The sequence below is a fragment of the Galeopterus variegatus genome, unplaced genomic scaffold (genome assembly GCF_000696425.1).
Source record: "Galeopterus variegatus unplaced genomic scaffold, G_variegatus-3.0.2 Scaffold5668, whole genome shotgun sequence".
In the NCBI taxonomy this organism is placed as follows: Eukaryota; Metazoa; Chordata; class Mammalia; order Dermoptera; family Cynocephalidae; genus Galeopterus; species Galeopterus variegatus.
The window spans coordinates 1-23075 of record NW_007731779.1 but is presented as its reverse complement, the minus strand read 5'-3'; the positions used below and the strand labels follow the sequence as shown (position 1 = coordinate 23075).

At 32.4% G+C, this 23075-nt stretch overlaps 1 protein-coding gene across 1 annotated transcript in view; it reads right to left on the bottom strand.

Annotated features, from left to right (window-relative positions):
* Window positions 1-21307, bottom strand: part of LOC103605233 (alkyldihydroxyacetonephosphate synthase, peroxisomal) — a gene marked incomplete at its 5' end in the record, with an annotated part of 72866 nt that extends 51559 nt beyond the window's left edge. Inside the window, 3 exons of the mRNA XM_008589819.1 lie at window positions 2766-2893; window positions 17386-17494; window positions 21182-21307. Of these exons, the coding sequence (XP_008588041.1) occupies window positions 2766-2893; window positions 17386-17494; window positions 21182-21307 (363 nt within the window). The remainder of the gene's footprint in view (window positions 1-2765; window positions 2894-17385; window positions 17495-21181) is intronic.
* Between the last annotated feature and the right edge of the window lie 1768 nt (window positions 21308-23075).

Here is a 23075-nt window from a genome sequence, read left to right as displayed (position 1 = left end):
TATAACAAGAACTGTATCAGATTTTACCAACTATTTGTTTCAATTCAACATTTTTCCATTCTAATGAAATTATAAACTTAGGTTTTTTTTTTTAATAAGCTCGTTTGTTTTGTTTGTTTGTTTGTTTATGTATGTATGTATGTATGTATGTCTTTTTCGTGACCAGTAAGGGGATCGCATCCCTTGTTGTGTTGTTGTCTGCACCGCGCTCAGCCAGTGAGCGCACCGGCCATTCCTACATAGGATCCGAACCCGCAGCGGGAGCAACACTGTGCTCCCAGCGCCGCACACACTCCCGAGGGCACCATGGGCTTGATCCCCTAAACTTAGGATTTTGATACATTTGTATGTCACTTCTCATTAATGAAACCTAAGATAGACTTACATGTGAGTATGTGCAATGTGGAAAAGCAGATGGATCACTCAGGAAAGCATAAAATATGTACACCTCAATTCCAAAGACCATATAACAACACTTTTTAATGAATCTACTAAATCTGTGTTCTACAGAGGGGAGATGCTATGAAGAGGCATAGTAGGCCAACACAAACTAAACTTGACCTCATTAAGACCTTTTGTTGAAAACAAATACAAATCATGTTTATTTTGCCATAAAAATGGAAGAAATAATGATTAATTAGAAATATGTTATTCAAAAGTTGAACAACAGATATGAACTATATCTTTAATAAAACTTTTTAGAGGGAAATAGTCAACCTTGACAAAAATACAGGGAAAATAAATAAAAATGAAAATATTTAACAGAAAGGATAAATTACAATATAAAGTGAAAAGACATGAACAAAAAACCCCCCACTCATTAGGAAAGACTTGAAATTAAACAATAAAATATAATCTACTTATAGAAACACTTGTTTTTGTTTTATTTTTTAACTGGTGAACTTCTAGTTATTTTCTAAAAAAGCGAAAACAGAAACAAAAAAACCCTAACTTCCCATTCTTCTCAGTATTATCTCACAGGCAAAACCATAAGGCTCTGAAAGTAGTTCTCTTATTTCTTAATACCTGAGATGTACTAAATTTGAAGTTACTTTCCTTGGCCTTTAAGTGAATGGAAGGTTTTAAAAACAAGTAACAAAACATACTTGAACTTCAGTGCTCAGTGCTAAGAACTTATTTTAGTATAACAAATATTATTTATTCCTAAAACTTATCTCTACTCCCCCTTTACTTAATAATCCTGTTTTAAATATTACTGTCATCTCATCATTTTAACAAACATGTTGTACTATTCTCTACTCTAGCTCCCTAATCATAACACAATATCCCCAAAGCTCTAGTGAATTAGGAGGTCTTATACAAGGATTTCAACTATTAGCATTCACTTCTGTTTAACACCCCCAAAAGTAACTTGCCATAAGTCCAAGAATGTTCATTCCAAGACCATACTTCTTTTTAAGTCCTCTCCCTACCCAGGAGTAGACAGGCAATCAAGATTAAGGGGTCTATGCTAAGTCTAGCAAATCCAAGTGGTAAATAACTAAAGCAACTTGAAAATTATATAACTTATCCTTGTCAACTGTTAAATTAGGTGATCATATACCTGGATTTCTTGAAAATGAGAAACTGCCAGACAGAATGAGTGTTTCAGAAAGCAAAACTGAATATATTGGAATAAAGAGCACTGGAAATAATATACATATGGGTAAATATAATTTTTAAAAAACATTAACAGTTCTTGTCTTAGGATGGTGGAAGATGAGACTCTTTACCACTTTCCATTTCAGTATCTTAAAAAGTCCAAGATGAACATGGACTACTTATTCTTCCTCTGCCTTATCAGATTCTCCCTCCATTCTGCTCTGGATACCAGAAGTTGGCCTACATGAGACACATCAAAAACCTCCCTTGCCCTCAAGATTCTACTTGGGTATAGCTAATGGGAAGTATTAAAATAAACTCTGGGAGTATGGAGAAAGCAAGAAGAAAGAGGCTGGAATATGAAGTCCCTTGACTGCCTCCCTACTGGGAAATGTTGAAATAAGTACTCTTCATAAACCACTGTATTTCAAACAATGAACCAAATGTCTAAAGAAGTGCAGGAATTTCTACATTGATACACAGAACTAAACACAGGAATAAAATTACTTAGCATTATCTAGGTTTTTTAAAAATCTTGATAGTATATCTCTTTTTTGAGACAAAAATGGGAATTCTTTTTAGCTTATTGCTAAATATATTATATTATATATATATATACTATATTATGTTACTTAATTTAAGCCATAGCTTAGATAATGGCATAAAGTAGAGCCTAGTAGCAGCACATTCTATGAATTGAAGTTTGATTACCTACATTTAATTTCTAAACTTTGCTGTCATTGATATTCAGCCATTACTTTAATTTCAATAAATGTCTTAATTTAAGATAAATTAAATATCATTTCAATTAATCACAAAATATTTTACCCCAAAATAACTTAAGAAACATAACATTCAACAAAAGGTACAGTCGTCCGAAGCCATCAGTCCAAGTACATATCTTACCTTGGCTTAAAATCATAAAGCCCTCTTTAAACCAAGAAATAGGTGTAACAGCAATATAATTACTGAAAGAAATAGCAGCTGCACTTAAAGGGATAATTTTATAATACTACCTTTTCATACAGAACTGTGTAAAGACCACAAATATAACATAACTAAATATGAAGATTATTTATAACATATCACAATCAATTATGCAGTAGAATTTTAAAAATATAAATATATATATATTTGCTCTTTTCTTTTTTTTTTATTTTTACCTGTTTTGCAATTTCTCTTAAACAGGCTACTCCTTGTTCAAAATTAGGGAAAGCTACGGAGCCATACTTTTGGTATTCAGGGATTGGTCTGATTTTTATTGTAGCTTCTGTTATTACACCAAGAGTTCCTGAAAAAGAAGGGGGAATATCCAATATATCACATGACAATTTTCTAAATCATATTTAAATCTATTTAATCTAATTATCCTATTAGTTCATTCCATTATTCATGTTTAAATCTATTTAATCTATTCTACTGGGGAATAATGGCTACTCAAGTATTTTTAGAAAAAATTAAGTAGATTTTAAAATTTCCCAAAAAAGTTTTTGGAATATGCTTTTCTTAGTTATATATAAATATTTTAAAACACTTTTAAGTAACCTTTCTCCAAAAAGGTTACTTTTAAATAGCTTTTAAAGTATTACAATTTATTAAAAAAATAAAAATTTGAAAAACAATTTTTATATCTCATATGTATTCAGGCAAAAGTAAGTTTAATATTTGTGCCTATTTTTACTGTGAAAACAATTTATTGGGGCAAAAAGAACCTAACCTTCTGTGAGAACTTAAGATAATAAAAGAAATTTGAGAAAATATTATCTTGTCTTTTCCTCTAAGAATTAATACCAAGAAAAGACAAAGGCATTACACTGTGAAAACAATTTATTGGGGCAAAAAGAACCTAACCTTCTGTGAGAACTTAAGATAATAGAAGAAATTTGAGAAAATATTATCTTGTCTTTTCCTCTAAGAATTAATACCAAGAAAAGACAAAGGCATTATTGAGATGCCATCATAAAACAAACAAACAAACAGATATTCAAAAACAAAACAGTTATCATAAATGTCTAGAACAAGAGGAACACCAATGAAACAAATATTCTTTTCTTTATTATATTCGAGAGTGGGGGACTAAACAGAGAGGGGATAAAAAGAAGTTAAATATATAACCATGTGACCTAAATATCTATGCTAAAATATTTGAAGAGGAATGGTTAAAAATGATTGTATTCACAAAGTGAAGCTTTTCAAGTTAGTAGTTTCTGATGGACAAATAGTAGAAGTTAATAAGGCTGTTGGCAAATTTTCTGAGAACCGTTAAAAAAAAAAGTAAACAGAGGGGGATATCTTTGAAACTGCAGAATTTAATTATAACACTAGAAATAAAAAGCATCACAAAAATCAAAGCTTCCAGCCAATTTATAACATACCTAAAACAACTTGGCAATATATAACACATGCTTAAGAACTACTGAGTCCATGAAAAGCAAATTACATCACAATATATTCACTACATATACAAAATTTCCAACCAAAATTATAAAATATGACCCTCCTATGACTTGCATAATCACAAAAGCTTGGCAAGGTTGGCCCAATTAATATTTTAATATAAAACAGATATGTGTTGTAAAATTTAAAAATAAAAAAGTGATTAAGTTAGGGCTGGCCCGGTGGCGCACTGGATAAGTGCGCCGCTTGGGAAGCGCGGCGGCGCTCCCGCCCGAGGGTTCGGATCCCACATACAGACCGGTTCCCACTCACTGGCTGAGCGAGGCGCGGGAGCAACACCGAGGGTTGCAATCCCGTTGCCGGTCCCCGGTCCGGTACGGGGGCAACACAGAGGGTTGCGATCCATTGCCGGACACGGAAAAAGACAAAAAAAAAAAAAAAAAGTAATTAAGTTAAAAAGTGATTAAAAAATAATAAAAGTGATTTGTTTTGGCATCCTCATTAAGATATTATTTACAGACAATAAAATTCCCCCATTTAAATTGTAAAATTCAATGGTTTTTTAGTATATTCATAGATACGTAAAACAATCACTACAACCTAAATTTAGAACATTTTCATCACCCCCAAAAAGAAACCCATATCCATTAAACAGTCACTCCTCATTTTCCCTCCCATGCTCTATCCCTAGTCAACCACAAATCTATTTTCTGTCTACATAGATTTGCCTATTCTGGACATTTCATATGAAAGAAATCTCACAATATGTGGCCTCATGACTGGTTTATATCACTTACCATAATGTTTTCAACATTCATCCGTGTCAAAGCCTATATTAGTATTTCATTCCTTTTTAATTGCCACATACTATTCCACTGTATGGTATAACACATTTTGTTTATCCATTCTTCAGTTGATGGACATTTAAGTTTCCATGTTTTGACTACTATAAATAATGCTACTATGAATATATGTGTACAAGTTTTTGTGTGGACATATGTTTTCCTTTCTCTTGGATATTTACCTGAAGACTTCCTTAACTTCAGAAAAATCTTTGATCCTAGTCCATTGTGAAAGTTTTCAGTACCAAAATGGAGTCAAAACCAAACTAAATGGTGCCCGGCCATGGAGGGATGGGGGAAGGTTCATGTACAACTTGCCTGAGAACAGCAACTGTTACAAAAGATTTCACCAAACCACAACCTTGCACAAAGGACTATAACCTTGCACAAAGCCCACCTCTATAAGAACATCTACCCAGAAACTTCCTGGTCAACCTTAGATTGATGCCACCCTTATTAATTCTTATAGTCAAGGATTATTATTTTAAAATAACTTAATGTAAACCTCCTCATATTGCCTTTAAAAGCCTCTGCTTTCCTTTGTCTCCCTGGGTAAACCCATTGCCCCCCATGGGGTGCCATGGCACACCTTCTGCTCTTTACCAAATAAACTCATTATCTTTGGAGAATCTCTTTCTGTTGCTATAGTTTGACATCATGTAGCACCCAAACCCCACCTACGTTTTCTGGAGGCTAAGTCCAGGCAAGTGCAGCTAAGAGCTGGAGCTCACTACTTGCTCCCAGCCCCAACTGGCAGGACAGACTCTACCTTGAACGCAGAGCACTAATACTGAGGTCCCAATCACCTTTGCCCTGACTTGTAAAGGGATGGTTTCTTGCCAAGAAATGCAAACTTAGACAACCTTTTCTTCTTCATTTCCAGTAAGCATTCAGCTCCTAAAGCAGGGGTGTCACTCAGTGATAAGTATGCCATTGTCCCCACCACCACCTCCAGAGCTATGGTTCAGAGATTCTGCCTGGGGAGAGAAACATGTCATACAGCAGATAAACTCCTAATCTCTTTCCAAAGGAAATGACTTTATTAGCAACAGAGCATGAAGAAGTTCAAGCCTAAGGATACTCTCAAAAACAGTGAAAAAATTGGGGGAAAAGCAACTGGGAGGACACAGGTAGATTCACTGGACATACAGGTTAAACTGTAGGTCATCTAGTTTACCTAAAAAGACAGTGGGGAGGACCCCCTCCTGGGCTCAGAAAAAAAAATCTCAAACACAAACCTTGAGAATTATCCCTTCTAAAGAGCCTGAATTTGATTGGATTAATCCATAGAGCAGTTTATGCCCCAGAGCACTATTGAAAATAATAACACAACCAGCCTGCAATTAGTGACCCTTAACAGGTATGGTCAGGGAAAAAGAGAGTCCTGCCAATATTCCTTGAGATGACACTGTCAAACTATCATCCCAAGGAACTGTGTACACACCTAAGACTGTAACCCCATAGGAACAACATCAAAGGGTTAAGACTGAAAAGGGGGTATGTGGTAGGAAACACACCTCCCTAAACAAATAAACAAGCAAATAACAGTAGCAAACGGGGTGGGGGGGGGGGGGGAATGTATACAGAGTTGCTACAATATATTATCTAAACTATCTCCACTTTGCAACAAAAAAATTCTGATATATGCAACAAAATAGGAAAGTTAATACCCACATAATGGGGGGGGGGGGCAAACTCCCTGTAACAGTGACCAGATGTCAGATTTACCAGACAAAACTTCGAAGTAGCCATTATAAATGTGTTCAAAAGACTAACAAATGATCTTAAAAGTAAAGGAAGATAGGATGACAATGTCACATCATTAAAGATTATCAAAAAAGAGAAGTATTATTAAAAAAATCAAATGGAATTTCTACAGTTGAAAAAGTATGATAACCAAAATGAAAAATTCACTAGAGGGGCTCAACAGATGTGACCTGGCAGAAGAAAGAATAGCAAACTTAAAGAAAGACTGATATAGATATTATGCAATCTGAAGACTAGAGAGGAAAACAAATGAAGAAAAAGCAACAGAGCCTCAGAGAAATGTGGGAAATGATTAAGCAACACTAATATATGTATAATGGCAGTACCAGAAGGAGAAGAGAGATAATGGGGTAAAAAAAAATACTCAAAAAAGAATGACTGAAAACTTCCTAAATTTATTAAAAAACACTAACCTATACATCAAGGTTGTATGATGATGAGCTCAACAAATTCCAAGTAGAATCAACACAAAGATATCTACAAATACATATATCATAGCATAAAAGCTGAAAGTCACAGACAAGGAGAAAATCTTAAAAGCAGCAATAGAAAAACCACTCATCAATTACAAGGGAAATCTTATAAAACTAACAGCTGACTTATTAGCAGAAACAACAGAAGCTAGAAAGTGGTGGGATAAGATATTAAAAATGCTCAAAGAAAAAACCTGTCAACCAAGAATCCTATATCCAGCAAAACTAACTTTCAGAAACAAAGACAAATAAGACATTCCCAGATAAACAAAAGCTAAGAGACTTTGCTGCTGGAAGACCAAGATTATAATAAACACTAAAGAAAGTACCTTAAACTGAAAGCAGGTGGCCCCAGATCCCAGAGAGTAATTCGAATGAACGCACAAAAAAACAAAAAGGAAATTACGTAATTATAAAACTAAATATAAATGCATATTTCTTCTCCAATCTTCTCATACCTTATTTTAAAAGCAGTGGTATAAAACAATATGTATATAATGTATTTTTGAACCTATACACATACAAATGTGATATATTTACCAATAATAGCACAAAGGAGGTGAGTGAGAGCAAAGCTCTGTTGGGCTAAGGACATGATTCCAGATGGTAATTTGAATCCACAAGAACAAATGAAGAGAAACAGAAAGTATAAATAAGATGGTTAATATAACAAAAGCTCTAAGTATAAATTTGCTCTCCTTTCTTCTCTCATCTTCCTTAAAAGTCAAACAATTATATGAAGTAATAATTATAGCAACGTATCATTGGGTTTGTAATATTTATAGAGGTAATATGTATAACAATAATACCACAAAAAGGGGGGAAAATGAATAGAGCTATATAGGAATAATATTCTTATATTTCACAGGAGTTAAATCAGTAAGAATCTGAAGCGATTCTGATTAGGGAAGATGTGTATGTTAAGCCCTAAAACCACCACTAAGGAAATAACTCCAAAAAGTACAATGAAAAAATCATTAAGGAAATTAAAATGCTACATTAAAAAGTATTTACTTAATGCAAAAGAAGGCAGCAATGGAGGACTAGAGGAACAAAAAACATGAGACCCATGAAGAAAATAAAAAGGAATATGGCAGACATACATCCAACTTAGCAATAATAACATTAAATGTGAATGAACTATAAGTAACCAAAAGAAAAGACAGAGGTGATAAGATTGGATTTAGAAAAAGATCCAACTATATGTTGTCTATAGAAGAGACACTTTAAATTTAGAGATACAATTAGATTTGAAAGATGGACAAAGATACATCATGCAAACAGCAACAACAAGAAAGCTGAAAGTCAGAAAAAGTAGACTTTCAACAAAAATGTTATTGGGCACAAAGAGAAACATTTTATAATGATAAGTCATCTGAAAGATATAACGATTAGAAACAGATATGTACCTAATAAGAGGACACAAAAATATATGAGGCAAAAATTAACAGAAATGAATGAAGAAATAGATAATTCAATGATAATAGCTGGAGACTTCAATACCCCACTTTCGATGATGGACATAACAACTAGGCATAAGATCAAAAAGAAAACAGAAGACTTAAAAAACACTATAAACCAATTAGACCTAGCAGACTAGAACATTCCACCCAACACAGCAGAATATACATTCAGTTCAAATGCACACAGGACATCCTCCAGGACAGACCACATGCTACCTGGGCCATCAAACAAACTTGAAAAAATTTTCAAAGATTAAAATAATATAAAGTATGTTCTCTGATCACGTTGGAATGACATAAGAAACAAGTAAGAAAAAAATATGGAAAGTACACAAATATGTGGAAATTAAACAACATACTCCTAAATAACCAGTGGAGCCTAAGAAGAAATCAACAGAAAAATTAGAAAATAGCTTGAGAAGCTATTAGACGCAGCTAAAGGAGTGCCTAAAGGGAATTTATGACTATAAACATCTATATTTTAAGAAACATCTCAAATTAATAATCTAATCTTCCACCTTAAACTACTAGAAAGAATGAACTAGGAGTGAGCAGAACAAAACAATTAATAAAGATCAGAGGTGAAATTAATGAGACAGAGGACAGAAAAGCAACAGAGAAAAACAAATGAACCCAAAACATGGTTCTCTGAAAAGATCAACAAAAATTTAACAAACCTTTAGCTAAACAAACTGAGGAAAAAAAGAAGACTCAAATTACTATAATCAGAAATGAAATAGGGGACATTACTACTAAACTTACAATAACAGAAGGAATTATAAAGGAATACCATACACAACTGTATGGCAATAAATAACTTAGATAAAACAGACAAATTGTAGGAAAACAAACTACTAAAACTGACTCAAGAAGAAACAGACAGTCTGAATTACTAAATAAAATTAGTAATGAGTAATCCAAAAACTACTCACAAAGAAAAGCCCAGGACCAGGTGGTTTCACTGCTGAATCCTACCAAACAAATAATTAATACCAATTCTTCACAAACTCTCAAAAAAGTAGAAGAGGAGGGAACACTTCCTAACTCATTCTATGAGGCCAGTATTGTATTATCACGATACCACCAAAGGCATCACAGGAAAACAAAATGACAGATCAATAGCTCTTATGAATATTGACGCCAAAATCCTAAACAAAATACTATTAAACCAAATCCAACCATTTATAAAAATAATTATACACCATAACCATGTGGGCTTTATCTCAGGAATGCCAGGGTGGTTTGATATCCAAAAATCAATTAATGTAACACAACATATCTGTAGAATAAAAAACATAAATGACATGAACATCTCAATAGATGGAGAAAAAGCATTTGACAAATTCAATATTCATTATGATAAAAACATTGAATAAATTAGGAATACATGAGAACTTCCTCAGCCTGATAAAGGCCATCTATGGAAAAACCCACATCTAGCACCAAACTTTAAGCGTAAAGACCGGATGCTATCCCCCTAAGATCAGGAACAAGACAAAGATTTCTGCTGTTGCCTCTTCTAGTCTAGGTTCTAACCTAAGCAAGAAAAAGAAATAAAATCCAGATTAAAAAGGAATAAGTAAAACTACCTCTATTTATAGATGACATGACACTGCAAATAGAAAATGCTAATAATTCCACTCACAAGCACAGCTAAAAAGGAGTTCAGCAAGGTTGCAGGATACAAGTGTATAAAAATCAAATGTATTTCTATACACTTGCAATAAATAATCAAGAATAAATTAAGAAAATAATTCTATTTAAAATATTATCAAAAAGAATAAAATAGGAATAAATCAGCCAAAGAAGTGCAAAACGTACACAATAAAAAGTACAAAACAATGTTGAAAGAAATTAAAGATCTAAGTAACTGGAAATACATCCCATATTCCTGGACTGACAGACTCAACATTGTTAACATGACAATATTCCGCAAATTGATCTAATTGACCTAAGAATTCAATGCAATCCCTATTAAAATCCAAACTGACTTCCTTGTAGAAACTGACAAGCTAATTCTATAATTCATATGGAATTGCAAGGGACCCAGAAAAGCCAAAACAATATCAAAGAATACAACAAAGGAGGACTCACACTTCCTGATTTCAAAACTTGCTAAAAAACAACAGTAATCAAGTTAGTGTGACTGGCACAAGGAAAAACATACAGATCAATGAAAAAGAATTGAGACTCCAGAAATAAACCAATGCTGATTTTTGACAAGAGTGCCAGGACCATCCAATGGGGAAAGAATAAGTCTTTTCAAAACTGGTGCTGGGACAAATGGACATCTACATATAAAAAAAATGAAGCTGGACCCTTACCTCACACCATATACAAAACTTAACTCAAAATGTATCAAAGACCTTAACATAAGAGCTAAAACCATAAAAGTCTGAGAAGAAGCCACAGGGGTAAATCTTCATTAGATTCATAGATGTGACACGAAAAGCATGAGCAACTAAAGAAAAAAAAAAGTTGACTTCACCAAAATTTTAAAAATTTGTACTTCAAAGCATGCTAGCAAGAAACCAACGGAATGGGAGAAAATATTTATAAATCATTTATCTGACAAGGGACTTGTATCAAGAACAGGTTAAAAAAAAAAACAACTTATAATTCCATAATAAAGACAAATAATCACAATTTAAAAATGGGCAAAGAATCTGCATAGGTATCTTTCCAAGGAAACATACAAATAGCCAATAAAACGCATGCTCAACATCATTAGTCATCAAGAAAATGCAAATCAAAGTCACAATGAGATCCCACCTCATCTCCATAGGATGGCTATTATTAGAAAGAAAAAGAAAACAACTAAGCATTGACAAGGATGTGGAGAAACTGGAGCCCTCATGCATTGCTTATGGGAATGTAAAATGGTATGGCCAGGCAGGAAAATAGTGTGGCTGTTCTCGAAACAGTAAAACATAGAGTTATAATCTACATGACAAGCAACTGAACTCTTAGGTATATACATGAAAACATATGAGTATATCTACACAAAAATGTGTACATCAATGTTTATTGCACATAATTTATAACAATCAAAAGGTAAAAACAACCCAAATATCCATTAACTGATGAATGGTTAAACCAAACGTAGTTTATCCATGCAGTACAATATTACTCAGTCATAAAAAGGAATGAAGTACTAATACATGCTATAACAGTTGAATCTTAAAAACATCATGGTAGGTAAAAGAAGCCACTCACAAAAGACTATATATTATATTATTCCATTTATTTGTAATGTCCAGAATAAATAGAGACAAAGTAGATTACTGGTTGCTTATGGCATTGAGGGTGAAAGAATGGGGGGTGGGGGATGAGAGCTAAAAGGTACAGGGATTCTTTTTGAGGTAAACTTCTAAATCTTTGTCAAAGAGGGGGCAAAAAGTTGACCGGTGAACTATTAGTAACATGCTGTCTTCTCATCCACCAGCACAGAATTATCCACCACACCTATTCTTTCTTACCAACACAAGTTGGATCACTTTAACTATTCAAGTTGCTAATTTCCTCCTACTATACCGACACCATCACAAAGCTTATTTGTAATTTTTCTACTCTTTTCAACATTTTTAGAATTGCTGGTAGTCTTAGAATTAACACCTAAATAAATTTGAAATTTTTCAAGCATAAGTTCCTAAAAACATGAATCATCTCTTCTATTTACCCTAATATGTCCACAGACCACAGAAACCTTAATAAATACTTGCTCAAACTAAAAAGCCACCAGATTGAAATTCTTAAAGGTCAGTATAAACCCTGACTTTAGACAGGAAAACTCTTTTATTAAAAACTAAACTCCAAGTTTCCAGCTTTTTGTGAAATATTTCCCTACTTCTAAGAAATGAAACCATCTGAAAATATTTCTTTAAATCACAGCATTATATTCTAAACATAATCCAAAAAAGGAAATTGAAAACCACTTACATGCCAACCAATAAAGGGCCTGGTTAAGTCAGGGTACATTCAATGAATGGAATATCATGTAGCTGTCACAAAGAATGAATTGACTCTAAATATGATAACATGCAGCGAGCTCTATAAAATTAAGTGAATGAAGCAAAGAATAGTAAACTCTCATTTGTACTTAAAATATATATACATACATATGAGGGCACTTCAAAAAGTTCATGGAAAGATTCGTATTATCTTTTAATTCTATTTTTCTGGCAACTTTTTGAAGTACCCATGACTCTGGGCAGGAAGGATGCCATTTAGACAGGAATAGAAGGCAGATTTTCCCTTATATATCACTTCATACCTTTTGAATTTTGCACATATTTCTATATATCTGAATTTTGTAAATGTACATTACTTATTTGAAAAGTTTATTTTAAAATGTACATACCTTTACATTAGCAAAATTTAAAGTTTTCATTCTATATCAAAATTATAACATACTGGTAAGAAGAGACCATGCCTGAAATTCTGTATACCCATACTGCCTCAAATATATTGTGTAGGCTTTCTAATGTAGCAAAACCCACCATAACACTATAAATGAGATTTTTAAAAAATTAATAGTGTAAAATGAGACACAGCATTACCACAAATTTAATGAAATGACCAAGGTGTGTCTGTGCAACCAGCCAGCTAGGAGTTTTGTGTGTTCCCACTGTTAGATCAAAATCCATTCCGGTCCCAGATGCAGTTTGATGGGGGCAGTTTCCATTCAGACTTATGTTCAAATTAAGCAAATCACAAATGAATTCATACAAATTCACTTCATTGAATGGTCCATTTCTGAGGGCTTTTAGTGTACTTACTGATTCTTTTGCTCTTAGAATATTATGTCAGTAGAGTGATATAAAAATACTTAGATTACTTATCACTTTATTACATATACATTATCCCAATATTTTATATCCACTTTATATATAACTGTTTAAAAATAACTCCATGGCAATGGTGTATCACGGAGGCTTATATGCCAATCACTTTCATGTTTTAAGAAAAATAAATTGCAATAAATTTTAAAATTTTGTTTTATAATTTTCAAATATGTTTGTTCTGCAGGAAAATTGAAGGCTTCAATTGCTATTTGATATAAAATGCAAGTATTTGCCTGTAACAAATAAAATTTTTCATAATTTGAAAATATACTCAGGTGACACCAGGATTAAGAAGAATGGCAGTTATTTGATTCTGAATCTCCCCTCTCTCTCTCCTCCCCCCACCCCAAAAAACAAAGAAACATAAAATCAACAAGCAAAGCAAAGTCACACAGGATCTAAAACTTCAGTATTACCAGAAAAAAAAACAAACAAAAAACACTGCAACCCTCAAATTATCTCCAAGTAGAAATAAAAAGAAAAAATTCCAACAGACTTCCGGCAATCTTCCAGATGCTACAAACTTGTAAGGACAGAATGTGAGAATAGAATGGGACGGCAGAATAGGGATGGCTTAAAAGATTACTTAAGAAAGAGTAGAGGGTAACAGAGGACTTGTAGAGAGCACAGACAAGCACCTCCAGAAAGTAAAAGTGCGATAATAATGCCAAAATACTGTACAGCACTTGGTAGTCCATAGCTCTGGCTATGAGGAGAAGCTCGAAAGTGGGAGAAACCAGAAACGGAAGCCTTGGTGAAGCAATTGGAGTAATAAGTAATATAAATACATACGTCCATACACACATATATACATATATATCACTCTTTAAAGACAAAGCAGTAAACAATGAATGAAATAAGAAAGAAAAATTAAAGATCCTAGAAAAATGAAAGAGAAACAAGACATGTCATCCCCTTCCCACCAAAACCACCACCATTCATAAAACAAATAGTACAGAAAAGAGTAGAAGTGACAGAAAGAAACATTCTCAAACTGGAAACCCTTTCCAAGTCATAAAAAGGAATAGAAAAAAGTAGCCCAAATGTATAAAACTAAAACTACCACAAAAAGTCAGAAAAAGCAAATAAAAGCATTTCTGTTGATGAAAGCCCTCCCCTACAAAATCAATCATGATCCTGAAGAAAACTGTGACACAACATTTCAAACTGAATTAAATATGATCAAACAAGCAATTGGGAATATGAAAAAATACCTTGAATCAGAAATATAAACACTGAAAACATAAATGAACCCCCCCCCCAAAAAAGTGAAGACAAAAGGAAATAGATGACCAAACTCAGGAAAGAAACATAACATAAAAAGCATATAAAAAATGAAGGTTAAGTTATAAGATATCCAAAGAAAAATATAGATTCAAATAAAAACTTCATAAAAGCAGGAAATAACCAAGAGAATGCAAAGGAAATAAAGACAGAAGTCAGAGAAAAAGGGTCAGAAAAAAAGTGGCTGAAATGGAAAACAGGTAAAGTAAATCAAACATGTATAACTGGTGTCCCTGAAGAACAGTCAAAACAATGAGGAAGGAAAGAAAAAAAACAAAAAAACAACCCCTAATATTTAACACTACAATCCAAAAAAACTTTCTAGAAATAAAAGGTATGAATCTACACATACAAAGTTTCCACAGGATGCCAGAGCAAAATGACCTAGGACAATCAATTCTAAGTTGTAAAAGTTTTAGACTTTAACAATAAAGATAAAAAGTCCTCAGGGCCTTCAGGCAAAAAGAGCAAACAACCTACAAAGGCAAAGAGAATCAGACTGGCATTATATTCCTTCATAACAATATAAAAAATCAAAGTAACAGTGGAGCGGCATTTTCAAGAAACTCCAGAAAAAGATATATCCAGTCAAGCTGTCCTTAGGGTATCATAGCCACTAAAAACAGTTTAGAACATCCCAGAACTCAAGATATATACAAATGTGCCATTCCTGAGGAAGCTACCAAATGATATTTATTTAACCAAAAGATGACTGGTAGAACTTTACAAAAAGACTGATACTGGGCATTTCATCTATTTAATTGTAGAGCAAAGACTAAAACAAGGATAGGTCAAAGGGTTAAAAAATAAAGATATATTTTTAATTCTTTTTTAATTAAAAGAACAATTCATTATGTTATTAGTAAATTCCATATATAGAAAAAGAATGTAAAACATTTTAAATGCTTTGAATATTTACTGTAATTTTCATTATTTTGATCATGTTATAGCATCTAAAATGTGAGGAAGCTGCTTGTTGAAAAAAATCATTATCAACAATTCATAACACAAAACAAGACAAACACATTAAACTTAATGTGGCTACTCACATGTGAAACTTAGTGGGATAGGAAAAATAAGTTTTTTGATGATAATATTTTCAAGGTAGTCATCAAATGACTTAATTATAGCAAAATAAAATTTTTTAAAGCTCAAGGAAAAGTTTATGATTCACATTTAAGGCAGGAGATTATTATTTAGGCAGTTCAAAATAGGAGATAAAAATATATATTATGAAAGAATAAGATTTCACATAAATTTACTTTCTCAATCATACTGTTTCCTAGCCTATATAAAAATAACTCTATATTCACATACAAACTGAAATGAGGATAAGGGACCAGAAATTGTAAAGATCACTGATACCAAAATAATAAATAGCCACAATAATAGCAATAAACTTAATATTTGGTGAGTACTTACTACATGCTTACAAATAGCTTAGCATAATCTCACTTAATCCTCACAACAAGCTTATGAAGATGGATAATTTTATTATTGCCATTTTATAGCTGAGGACATCGGGCATAGAGAATTACCTAACTTATACAAGGTAACAGAAATGTAAAGTGGTGAAACCAGGACCGAAATCCAGATCTGATAAACTTCATGGTTCATGCTCTTAAATCAGTATGCTAATTTGCATGCATGTTTAAAATAAAATCTCATCTAACTAATTTAGCCTAGTATGTACAAAGTCTGTCACTGATTACCATGAAAAAGACCTAAACTACAACACTAGTCATCAGCCCAACAGTTGATCTCAATCATATAACTAACTGACGTAGTTTATTTTCTTCCCCTCTTTGTTGTTATTGTCAAAGATTCAAATTTATGCTACAACATCTTAGTTTATTATAACTATTCTTTTATTCATAAGCACAGCTAAATATTTCCAAAATCTATCTTTTCTCAGCTTGCACCACCTTCTCAAGTGAGTAATGAGTTCCTCTGCTAATTTAAAAAGAAATTATTTTAATTTATCTGATTTCTCTGAATTTAAGGGATGTCTCTCTCCAATTCTAAGAATTAAAAAATAAGTCCATATTTACCTTATCCATACAATTCACATTCTACCTAACAGTGATTTTGCAAAATAGAAATAAGAAAGTTAAATTTTTTCTGATCTGTATACAAATATTTTGGATGAGGTGAAGAACTACATTCTAATCTACTCAGCATCAAGTAACCAAGCAAATACACTTACATAGTGAAAAATTAATAGATGAACAGAAGTTTAAAAGACGTATGAATCAGCAGAATTTAAAATTCCACTTCTAAAAATCAAATAGTAAATAACAAAAGATATAATTACAGTAAGACAATAAGATAACGCTTTATCAGTCCTTTCTCCTGATAATTCTGACAAGATTAAAGAATACTATAAAACAAAATATTAAAACAAAACATTTTAAACCCTAACAACTATTTTTCCTAAAATTCATTAAGTATTCTAAAAGAAAAAATAAAAAGACCAAGCTGTCTCCAGAAATATAAAAAAGCAAAATGTAAGAGGAAGTTTAATAAGATGTTCTCGTAATAAAAACTTTACGAAGTACTAAATTAAAATAATAAAACCTTTAATAAATTCATCATTCCTTAAATATATAAAACATGTCTTCCTTTCAAAGATTTGATATCACAATATCACAGATTTTCACAAACCTGAGTCATTAACCTGCATTTTTTCATAATAAATTTGCAATATGTTTACCTTCAGATCCCATGATGAAGTGATGGATATCAGGGCCTGTTGACATACGAGGTCCTTGACAGCTTTTTTCTATTATACCTCTAGGTGTTACCATTTTTATATGAACCACCTGTTTAATACAATACATGATGTAAATTCTAGACATATGTCAGTAAATTTATGTGTATGTATGTATACACATTCATACATATTTATATGAAACACTACTTTTTAAATATTTGGTTAAATAATAAATTGTGATGCCCTTCAGAACTCTAACAATTTTTAGTAATTCTCAGACTAAAGGTAAATTTGTATATAACCTTAAAAGAGGGAAAAATCATTCTAAGACTGTACACCTCTGGTCTAGAAACATTGATCATCTTAAGAATAGAAAAACACATTTCTAAACCAAACTAAACCGCTTCTAAACTAAATCAAATTTAGTTGAACTTTATCCATATGGCAAAGAACTAAAGGACTCAAAAAGTAAGCAATGATCATACATTCATTCTTACATTTATTTAACAATATTTATGAACCACTATTATTACTGCTTCATAAATAGGTTCATTCTTTCATTTATTTAACAATATTTATGAAGCACTATTATTCATATCATGCACTGCTAGAGATGCTTAGAATTCTAAGAAAAAAATTATTCTTGCCTTATCCCCACCTTCAACTCTACTGAGTAGAAGAGAGTGAAAAGAATGAAATACTAATTACGATCAGGTCAAAATTGGGACTAAGAGGAAGAAGCAGTGACTGAGTTAAAGAGACGGGGAGAGAGATGTGTTCTGGTACATCACATAGGTGAGAAAGTAAGTACGCTTGGGGAGGAAGATCACTCTAAAAAATAGTTGCTGAGATTTGAACACAAAATGATTAGGTAAAAATTCAACATTTTTAGAAAGGATTTTTGACAGACAAGCAAGTCAATTTATCATTAAATGAAATAAGCAGAGGACATCAATAAGCAATTCACAAAGTAAGAAATCAAAATCGTCAGTGGAGACATTTTAAAAGTATACATTCAATTGCAATTAAAGAAATACAAAATTAAAACACAAAAATACAAATAAAAAATCCAGGAAAATACAAAGGTTCTCATATGCTAGTCGTAATGCCAACTGGTAAAAAATTTTTACAGAACAATTTGGCTGAAAGGATCCAAAGATTTTAAAATGTATAAATTTTGTGATCCAACAATTAAACCTCTAGGAGCTTACCCAAAGAAAATGATTAAAAATGTACACCAAAGAAATTACTAAACTGGGTATTTTCCCCCTTTGTTTTCTGTAATTTTGAAATCAAGAATAATTTAAATGTTCATTAAAAGGGAATAAGTTTAATAAACTATGAATTATCAATAAAAGAATTACATGAACTCTTTAAAAATTGATAATGCAAACCTATATTCATTTATATGTTAATATGCTGATAACACAATTAAAACATCAGATTAAACACAGTATGATTCTCTTTTTTATACTAAAAATTGATATACATCTGTTTGTGGTATGCCTAGAAAAGAGTATAGAAAGATAAATATCAAGATGTTAAGAGAATTAGAAATTACTGTACAGCATAAATGACTTTTTATACTTCTGTAATAAGTATGTATTATTGTTGTTTTTTTTTTCTTTTTGTCGTCCTTTTTGAGACCGGCCGCACCGCGCTCAGCCAGTGAGCACACCGGCCATCTCTATATAGGATCCGAACCAGCAGCGGGAGCGCTGCTGCGCTCCCAGCGCCGCACTCTCCTGAGTGCGCCGCGGGCTCGGCCCAGTATGTATTATTTTTAAAATAAGTTTCTAATTGCTAAAATTGTCTATTGTCACTGTTATGATTTTAAAAGAAGCATTTTCTTCAGAAATTTTTTAAAAAATCAAATGCTTACTGTATCATACCGTATTTCCTTTTATGAAGATTCAGAAGTTTTAGTTAGATTTTGTCACTATAGGTTTCAATTTCTTGCCTTCTAACAGTGCTTCAAAACTGAAAAATATGGCAAAGCATCTTTCATAGAAGTGGTGGATTATTGCTAATGGCCATGAGCTTCAGCTCTATAGCACCAGCATAAGAAAGAATATTCAGAAATGGTCAGGAAATCCTTTAGTGAGGAAATATTCACTAAATTAAGAAATAATTTAGTTAGACTGTAGTTAAAATTCCTTTAAATGACCTTCAAAACAAGTGGGGATCAGAATTTAAGATGAGAAGTTTATCCCATTGTATACAGAAAGCACTCAAGACTTCTGAATCTTCAGATTATGTTAAAAATTTAGAGTAAACAACTATCTTCAACTTTTTTCAAACAGTTAAATAAGGTATTAGCATAATTACTTATTGTACTTTTAACTAAATATGCCCTAATATTGATTAAAGAAATACATTAACACATTCAAAAAGTTTTAATTTTTGTCATGAGTACCACTGCAGCCATATAGATTCAAAAATATCAACTTTAGCTATTTTTTCATAAAAGCAAATAATGTAAATTAAAACAGTTTCAGAGGGCACTATATATTGCAAAGAAATTCAAGTTAAAAATAAAATGTGATAAGTACTAATTCAAGTAAGTACATTAAAATGTACACTTACAATCTGTGGTCCTTAGATATCTTCAAAAACTGATTTAATTATATGCTTTATCAGTAATAAATGCAGTGGTCTATCAAATATTTGCCTAACTCTGATGAAGATCTTAACACTCCAATAGCAAAAGGACCAAATTTTCTTCCCTGAAACTGAATTTAGGTTATTTTAATTACAAAAAGAAAAATGTGATTTTTAAAAATGTCTTCAATAAAAGAATATAAACAAGACAATGTAAACATAGAAAAAGTGTTCACGATACAGACAAAAATCTTAAATTATTGGGTGTTAACTACAAAGAACCAATATATTTCATTAAAGATTTGATATTCTAATCAACCAAGATACTGATTAAAATGTTGCAACTTTAGATTCGAAAAGCAAAGCTAAATAGCTCCAGGAATAATGTAGGAACATCACTTTAATAGTCTCATAAATTAAAGTTCTTTTACGCTATTATCAGAATATTAAAGATAAGGGAATCGACATTTATGAAGCAACTACTACACACCAGACATGACTGAGTTTTTATTCAATGTGCTTTATTCCTTATACAGCAAATTTCATTATTCTATTTTAAAGAGGAAACTAAAGTTGAGAAAGGTGAACCAATTTGCACAGGGTTGCACAACTAGCCACCAGAAAAGCTAAAAATGGAACAAATGATACCTAATCTTAACAAGGGTGCCCACAGTTACACTATTATCACACTAACTCCCAGTGAATTGGTACCAGATCAGCTAAGAGAAAATAGTGTGAACCTCTTGGGTCATACCACTACTTAGTAGAACAATTTCAATCAGGCTTTAATTCTATACAGAAAAAAATCTTTTCGGGACAATAAATATAAAATCTCCTAAGGTAACAAGAAAAGCATGAGAAGATCACCTAAATAAATGGACTAAAATCTTGGTAGAGCTGAAGGCTAAGTTTTCCCAAAGCTTGTAAAATAATATTTGTATATTTAATAAGATGAATACTGTGAGACATCTACAAAGCTTAAATATTAGTCATTTGGAAAAGGGCATCCTTAAGCAATGACCACAGTTGTGTCTTTTAATTGCTTCTACTATACACACTCAACATTACTATAATCAAAAGGTATACTTCGAGGGGAGGGTTCTACATTCCAACTCTTAATTTTTAAAGGCTTTTAGTCACTTTGTAATAATCTTTATATACTAATCAATTATCATATAACTAGAAAAAAATTTACCAGATCCTCAATATTGCCATAGATATTCTTCTTCATGCCTGATGCCCGAGTAGATACCCATCCTCCCACAGTGCTGAATTCCAAGGAATCTGGCTCATGACCTGTACAATAACCACTTTCTTTAAGCTGGAAAAAAAAAAAAAAAAAGTTCACATTTCACTAGTGCAAATGGCACCATTTCACACAGCACTCAACACATTAACTCCTCCCACCTTAAAATTCCCGTATGTTATTGGTATTTGAAGTCATTAAAACCTGTATAGAAAAATAAGTGTTTTAATCATACTAGTCCTAAAAAAATTTTTTTGCCAAGTGGAGAACTTTACAAAACTGAAAAATGTAAGCCAAAAGACAGTTGTATTTTCCACAGGTTCGCCAGACATCTTACTCCTTACATCCTTTTGTTTTATAGCCAGCTGTACCTCCCACTTCTTTTCTTCCACAAAGAGACAACTTAAATACTTAGGGAGATCAGATTATGCTTAAGTAACTGTCAACTTCACCTAAACACTTTCAATAAATAAAGCACTTAATCTCTTGTTCTCCCTACCCTAATATAATATGCAGCAGGCCTGCAGAAAATGGGAGCAAATTGCCTGTACTTAATTCTCACAAGGAGTCATGTGTTTTAATGTACAGCCATCTGGCTAGGTTTCGTGCATGTAATACCGTCATTTATTTGTGATGCGAATCATGCATTCCTGTACATTAGTCACTTGTTTCTCATTTTTCTATATTAGCTTGGCTTTGCCATCTGCACAGCACCTGAGGTTGAATGGATGCCCTGTACTTCAACACCACCAAACCATTCCACCAAAATCATTTTAAAAACTCAGCCATCTCCTGTCAAATGGTACATACACCACCATCTGCATACCCACTGTCTACTGCGCTCAAACCCATCAATCTGAGTTGACCATTTTGATAGTCATCCAGTTAAGCAACTGCCTCTATTTTTCAAGTAAGCCATGCAGAGATGTAGAATATGTCAGCTATGTCTGTATCTGTGTATTTAAGTATGGTATGAAAGATGTAATCCAAAATTTGGAAGCCTATTAGGTTAAATATAATTTGTTAGGTTTTACACACCAGCAATGCAAATTAAGCTTGCTACTATGGAAATGAGATTGAAAAGACATCAGTTGTTACATAATAAGATTTTTTTCACTAAATATTCAATATATTTATTTAATAAAGAGGTTAATAACCACTCACAAGTAGTTTAAATACATGACTAAAAGTGTTAAAATAAAGATTATCAGACTATTATGTTACACTGCTTCCCTAATTCCATTCTCAAACAATCTATAATGATATTATTTTTTCTCAAAAGACTACTGGTGCTCAATTTTATGAAATTAGGAGAAAAAGAGAAGACATTCATGGATCTAAGATGTGCTAGGGAACACTGGGAACATGAAGTTTTCACATACTCTCATGACAAAACAAACCTCCACATTACCTACACAGAAGCAGATCATTGAATACACATTTAAACTATTTCTATCAGTATATCCAATATTAGGTACACTATTAATTTGCCTCTTATGCCTGATAGGCTACTTTGTTAATTTCTCCAATAACAAGTAGCTACTATGTGCCGGGAATTGTGTAAAGCAATGAAGATTAGGATACCTTAAAAAATAAATAAAAAATAAAAAGTCCCTTTGCTGAAGGAGCTCAACTTAGCACACCAATTTAAATCTACTTCTTTGTTAACAATCTCATTAACTTCCTACAATGTAAGTGTAATGGTTAAAAATCTGGGTTTGAGACTAGACATTCTCCCTAGCTAGAAAATTTGCATACTACAGTATGCTAATTTAATAAGAAACAATTGTTAGCACACAGTAAGAGCTTAGTAAATGGTGAAGATGGCGACGGGTCTGGAGCG